This window comes from Amphimedon queenslandica, unplaced genomic scaffold (genome assembly GCF_000090795.2).
Source record: "Amphimedon queenslandica unplaced genomic scaffold, v1.1 AMPQUscaffold_11755, whole genome shotgun sequence".
In the NCBI taxonomy this organism is placed as follows: domain Eukaryota; kingdom Metazoa; phylum Porifera; class Demospongiae; order Haplosclerida; family Niphatidae; genus Amphimedon; species Amphimedon queenslandica.
In genome coordinates, this window is record NW_003548003.1 from 3551 (window position 1) to 9501 (window position 5951).

Here is a 5951-nt window from a genome sequence, read left to right on the forward strand (position 1 = left end):
TTAAAAAAATATATATATATAAAATAAAAAAACTTTGACCCAGAGCGGGAATTGAACCCGTGACCTCTTGCACTTAACTCCTGGAACTTAAGGCAGTATCCACACTTGGATTTGCGTATTTATAGTTCTACCCGGTGTTTATTCACATCCGGCTTCTATTTAAACGAGAAGGTGCGGTATAAAAGGCGGTGCCCTGGGCATGGTGGCTTCCGTTTTTTTTCACGTGTAAAAATGTCTACTCTAGATGATGTTGCTTCTTCAAGGAAAAACGCAGGCAGAGAGGGGTTTTGGTACCAAATTGAGTTACATTTTACTCTCAAAGAAGATAAGGACCAGTTCCAGTTAGGCTTGATCGAGTTAAGGGGTCTTTATAGGCACTAAAAGAAGGCACTGGAAATGCTGTCTCACTTACTTGCTGATTTAGTCAGGAAAGAGGGTCATTTAGAGGCTCTATCACATGATACTAGTTATACTCAATACTTCAGGTAGTTATAATGTGTTTGAAATTAGTATTAATATAAAATAAGGTATTGGTAATGGGGGACGAAGAGCAGCCATTTTGTGCATAGATATAGGATCGGCTATTGGGACGCACATGTTGGTGATAGTGTCGTATGGTTGACTGAAGGATGATCAATTACAGTCAGGTATTATTTATTATTATTATTATTATTTTATTATAATAATTATCAAAATTATATTTATTTATATTATTACTATTATTATTATAGTATAAATCATGTGATTTGTGCTGAATTTCAGTTCAATGATAGTTGAGTCCTGTAATCGTAACTCAAGTTTATTATGTAGTAGATACAGAAGTAAGTATAATGTGAATGTAAAGTAATCATACATTAATTGGCATTAATATTTTTTAGGCTCGTACTAGCATATACTTGTGCTGGTATATTACCATCACAGTACTGCCATATTTTGATCGGCATTACTTGGTACAGTTGGGAAGATGTACACAACTACAGGAAGCTTCTCACCATCCCCATATCCATTCAACTCTGTTATTGTATATGCTTAATAATTTAGAATAATATAATTTTTGTATTTACTACTTCCAGTGGATCGTTGAATGTTGCAACTGCTACCAGTACTAGGATCTGATTGAGGACCAAGTGGGGGTCTTTTGCTGTAACCTCTTCTACTTGATGAGGGTGGCTGATAATTGGTAGTCGGCAAGGCCTAGTCTGGTCCCAGTGGTGGCAGTTCCTGGGCTGGTTTTTTTATGTAGTAATGAGGGCTATTCCTTTGCCACTATCACTTATAACCTGCCTGATAGCATTATTGACCATGTTTGTTAGGCTTTTGACAGATTTTCAGAATATACAATATAAATATTTGATAATAATGTAAAAAATTATTACTTCAAGCCAATTATACCATTTCTCTTCTTGCCATGCTTTCTACCTGTGCTTGTAGGTTAACTCTCTCGCCTTTACTAATTTTAATGTTTTTATAATGCGTTTTGCTAGTGATTTAGCCATGATAAGAACAGTGCCAGTGCGGGAGCCATTTTGTTATTTTCAAATGTGGCCGCCATATTGTGCCCAGGGCACCTCCTTTTATACTGTGATCGACGGAAGCGATTCTATGACGTTGCGTGAATAGTTTTATAGTGCACCTTCTTGTTTAAGAATATGCGGTACACAGTGTACCTTGCCCTAAATGGTATATGTACCTATTGTTATTAAGTATATCAGTTTACTCTGTGCTGATATAAACAGCAATTCTATTTTTAGACTATAATTTTGAAGTTGAGGCTATTATTAGTAACAGCATGTCACTGAATGTAATAATGAAGGTAATATAGTGCTTTGGTATTAGCTTAATTTATCATTTCTGTACATAGCAAATGAATTGTTAATAGTAAAATCATAGTTTTTTTAATGCATATAGATGCTTTGTAGAATGTTTGAGGTGATTCCGACTTAAATTTTTTAAGTTAGGGCCATTTTAAGAAATCGGCCAATTTTTGAAAATATAAAATGGCTATGTATGAATATAAAATATAAAATACTATAAAATCGCTCCAAAATCACCCAAAAATTTTTATTACATTGTCTGATGCATATTGATGTCCTTATGCTGTGTAGCATTAAAAACTTGCCAATTGTTATATTTTATAGGATAAGTTCATTATTCAACAGCCTGTTCCATTGTCCTGTGAATTGACTGTAACTGGCTTAACTCAGTCATCAATGGACTGTCTCCTTGACAAGCTGTTTATATTCACTAATGTCACTGAAGGAAATGTGTATAATTATACTGTTACTATTACTAATGTCATTGGGTCTGCTGTTAAGAATGGTTTGATAGGTATAGTGGGTGTATTGAAAAATACAGCATCTACTCACTACATAACGTACACATACACAATAAATACTAAATGTGTGTACCGGGTACTGCAGTGTGAAATGTTTCAATGAGTCTTTAATGTTGATATTTGATAATTTCACATAGAAATTCCTTACTTACCACTTGAAGTGTGTCCTTCAAAAATTCAGTATTCAGCTTCAGCAATGATAATGATGAGTCCTCTTTCATCAGGTATAACTATACATGTACATGTACCATGATATGATAATAATAATTAATATTATTTTATCAGTTATAGAATCAGTTATAGAATCAAGTACACCAGCCAGTACATCTTCAGATAGTTGCAATTGTGTTCTTCCATGGACAGTTGGTGTATTAATTGGGGCAGCTGTGATGATTGTCGCTTCACTTGTGATCATTTTTATCATAATAATTTATTTTGTCTCACATAAATAGAGGTAAAAACTATAAACATGTTTCTGCTGTGTTTTTTAAGACATTATATTAGATACTACCCAGGTTTACTAGATTTTATTTTTGGACAAGAGTGAGCTACTTATTTGAGTGTCTAGTTGAATTTTGTGAACATTGTGAATGAGAGTGTAAAAAGAATGAGTTAATTGGTTGTGATATTTAATATGTGACAATCAAACAAGAACTTAAGTCAATCACACTACAGTGTCAATCATTGTTCAGTGTTAATAAACTCTTCTATACATATTAGTCTTACTGCAGCATACACGTTTAAGCAATCAAAGAAATACACAAGACAATTCCTAAGACTGCTCCTAGGACAGTAGAGTAGTGTAGCTTTTTTGATTTAATTATTTAATTATTAATTTCTAGACTATACAGCATCATGTACTACTTTTGCATACATTTACAAGTCCTCATACAACATCAATCAATGAATGTACATATCAACATTAGCTAACACCTGCAGACACCCACGCAACTTATTCATTATGCTTGTATATAAGATACAGTTTATCGATTCTCATAGTTCCTAGCTGATCTCTCTTTCTCTCCTTGAGTGCTCAACCTCTCATTATGGTCTTAGGCCCCAAACTCTCATTAAAAGTATTCAGTTATAAGTCAAGTTTTAGCTATATGGAGTCAAGTGCATCAGCCAGTACATCTTTAGATAAGTGTATTAATTGGGGTAGCTGTGATGAGTGTTGTTTCACTTGTGATTATTACTCTTGCCAAGCATAGGCATATAGGCAAGGGTATATGAGTCGATTTGTCACTTTGTGTGTTAGCAAGAAATCTATTTCAAGCTGTCCAGCTCTCAGGATAAAATCTCCAGAGACTCAAAACTAATTTTTCTGCATAGAAAAAACTGTTTTCTTTCCTTGTCATATTAATAAAGGTCAGGACTCCTGTAAAGATAGATTGCATCTCATTTAATAAAGGTAAAACTAATAATAAAGCCTGATGTGATTTATTTTTTACAATAATATATAGGCAGTGACACTTCAGATTTATCATCTCTTGCATAACAAAAGAAAGTGCAGAATTGTCAAATTGTAATTTTTATCTGGACTATAATAGTGTTATTGGAGCAATTGACAAAACACATTTCATCATCAGGTATGATGCACAAAACAAATAGTCTGTCACAATTTATGATCAACAAAACCCAATCACTATGTGTACATTGTACTCATTTTAACACTACAATCTAAGGAATTTATCTAACACTAATCCAAAAACAATTTATAGTAATAGTACATTTTATAGTATAGTAATAGTAGTAGTGTAACAGAGTTACAAAATTATACTGTCATTTTGTAACTCTAACACTTGTTTGGTCCTCATAACTTAAAATTTAGTCGGAATCAGCTCAAACATTTTACACAGCATAAGGACATCAATATGTATCAAAAAATATAATAAAAAATTTAGGGTGATTTTGGAGTCATTTTTTGAAGCAAATCATAGTCTTTGCTTTTTTAAAAAAATTTGCTAAATGGTCATTGTTCAATAACTTGAGGTGTAGTATGTGCTTTATTGTTCTTCAGTTCAAGGTAATATTATTCTTCAATGTTAACATTGTCACTCATTGACAATATGCCCTCCTCCTGCTTTGCTTTATCCCCATCCTCCCTCCTTCCCTCTCCTTGAGACAGACCTGATAATTTTAATATTTGAATCAAACTCTCACTACAAAGGGAACATACACATAGGAACTACTAAACTCTTGCTACAACATAATGTAATAATAATGTTCATTATACATTACAATATGCACTCAATAATTATGTGTATGTATGTATGTGTACTAATTACACACACTCTATTATACTAATGCTACTACTACTATTAGATTAGTTTGAGTTATATTCTCAGGTCAGTAGTATCAGCACCATTACAGCTGCACTGCTAGAAGCAGAGATATGATTGCAATAGCAATAATATACCCTGTGGAATACTTGCCTTGACCAGACTCCATACCCCCACTTGTTGGTGTTGCTATTACTGTTATTCTTATTGTTGCGGTCACTGTTGGTGCATTTGTTGCCGTTACTATTGTTGTTGTCAATATTCCTGTTTGTGTTGTTGTCCTTGTTATTGTTGACGTTGTTGTATGATCCTGCCTCTGTTGTTGTTTGTGTTATTTGTGATGTCCTTGTCCTTGTTGTTGTTATTGTTAGTGATGGTTCTAGTATTGGTGATACAGTAACTGCAATTGCTGTTTTAAACTCATCCAGTTCCAAAAAGTATTCGCCACATTTATACATTCCTCCAGGTGGTGGTGTTTTAAACCCTCCTTCATACTATATTAGATCTTATCTTTTTATGACACATCATTACCAGTTACATTTTCCTGTATGTACTGGTGCAACAAGTTCTCAAGTTGGCTTCTTTATACTCTCTTCCTTCACACACTAGACAAACCTTATAGATACAGACACAGGTGTGCACAGTTCTTGGAATTGCCTTGTTTAGATAATGACTTTGGAGTGGGTTTGCTTTGGGTTTGCATGAAGCAGGATTCTTTTTATTGAATTTACTGTACAATATCTCTATCATTTATGAACTGTCGTGGTGTCCTTTTTATTAGCACAGTTGTGTTTGGTTGAGTAGTAGAGAGATCTTTAATTAATTTTGATGTTACAACTTTCTAGCAGTACAGAATTATGCTAACCAATTAATGCTAATGCTATACTGTATTATTGTTAATGTTATAATTCTAAATTTAGCTTACTGTGCAATTTGTCTGAGCACAATAAATCTCTTGGATCAAAATTAAAATTAAACTATGAAACTAGAATAACAAAATCAATACAGCAAAGAACATGCAGCTAAAGCCACATACATAGCGAGAAATATACTAATAAGTTCCTATAACAATAATCAAATTATAGAAGTTCACTCTACGAAGTACTAATCACTGCTCTTGATCAGATCTTCAACTTTCTTTGGCTTGTAGTTGCTCTCATCCAGGAATACTTTACCTAGTGACTGGAGCATTGAAGGATACCAAGCAATCCCTTGCTTCTGTTTGCTATGGAGTGAAGTGTGGAAAGTATTATAAAGATAACGTAATGGGCCAAATGCTGCATGAGCAAATTGATGATCATTAACAACAGTATAGCAAGAAGCTACAACATCAT

At 33.6% G+C, this 5951-nt stretch overlaps 2 protein-coding genes across 3 annotated transcripts in view; one reads left to right on the plus strand and one right to left on the minus strand.

The window, feature by feature from the left end:
- The first annotated feature begins 1757 nt into the window (after positions 1 to 1757).
- Positions 1758 to 2997, plus strand: LOC109588946 (uncharacterized). Of its 2 annotated transcripts, none has more exons than XM_020005049.1 (5): positions 1758 to 1813; positions 2139 to 2328; positions 2473 to 2559; positions 2621 to 2789; positions 2840 to 2997. In XM_020005049.1, exons 1-4 carry the CDS (start codon positions 1790 to 1792, stop codon positions 2785 to 2787), a joined length of 468 nt encoding a protein of 155 aa, XP_019860608.1. In that variant the 5' UTR covers positions 1758 to 1789; the 3' UTR covers positions 2788 to 2789; positions 2840 to 2997. The 2 variants fall into 2 exon arrangements, with proteins under 2 accessions (XP_019860608.1, XP_019860609.1); XM_020005050.1 differs by having other exon boundaries at positions 2633 to 2789.
- Positions 2998 to 5721: 2724 nt separating this feature from the next.
- LOC105315112 (indian hedgehog protein-like) overlaps positions 5722 to 5951 on the minus strand; it is a 764-nt gene continuing 534 nt past the window's right edge. The window contains exon 2 of the mRNA XM_011409630.1: positions 5722 to 5842. Coding sequence (XP_011407932.1) covers positions 5722 to 5842 — 121 coding nt within the window. The remainder of the gene's footprint in view (positions 5843 to 5951) is intronic.

Bases quoted from the DNA above. Each gene is read 5' to 3' on its own strand.
- LOC109588946 (XM_020005049.1), top strand. From the start codon at position 1,790: ATGTCACTGAATGTAATAATGAAG. The intron at 1,814-2,138 runs GTAATATAGTGC...TATATTTTATAG, and splicing joins CACTGAATGTAATAATGAAG to GATAAGTTCATTATTCAACA. The intron at 2,560-2,620 runs GTATAACTATAC...TTATTTTATCAG, and splicing joins GATGAGTCCTCTTTCATCAG to TTATAGAATCAGTTATAGAA.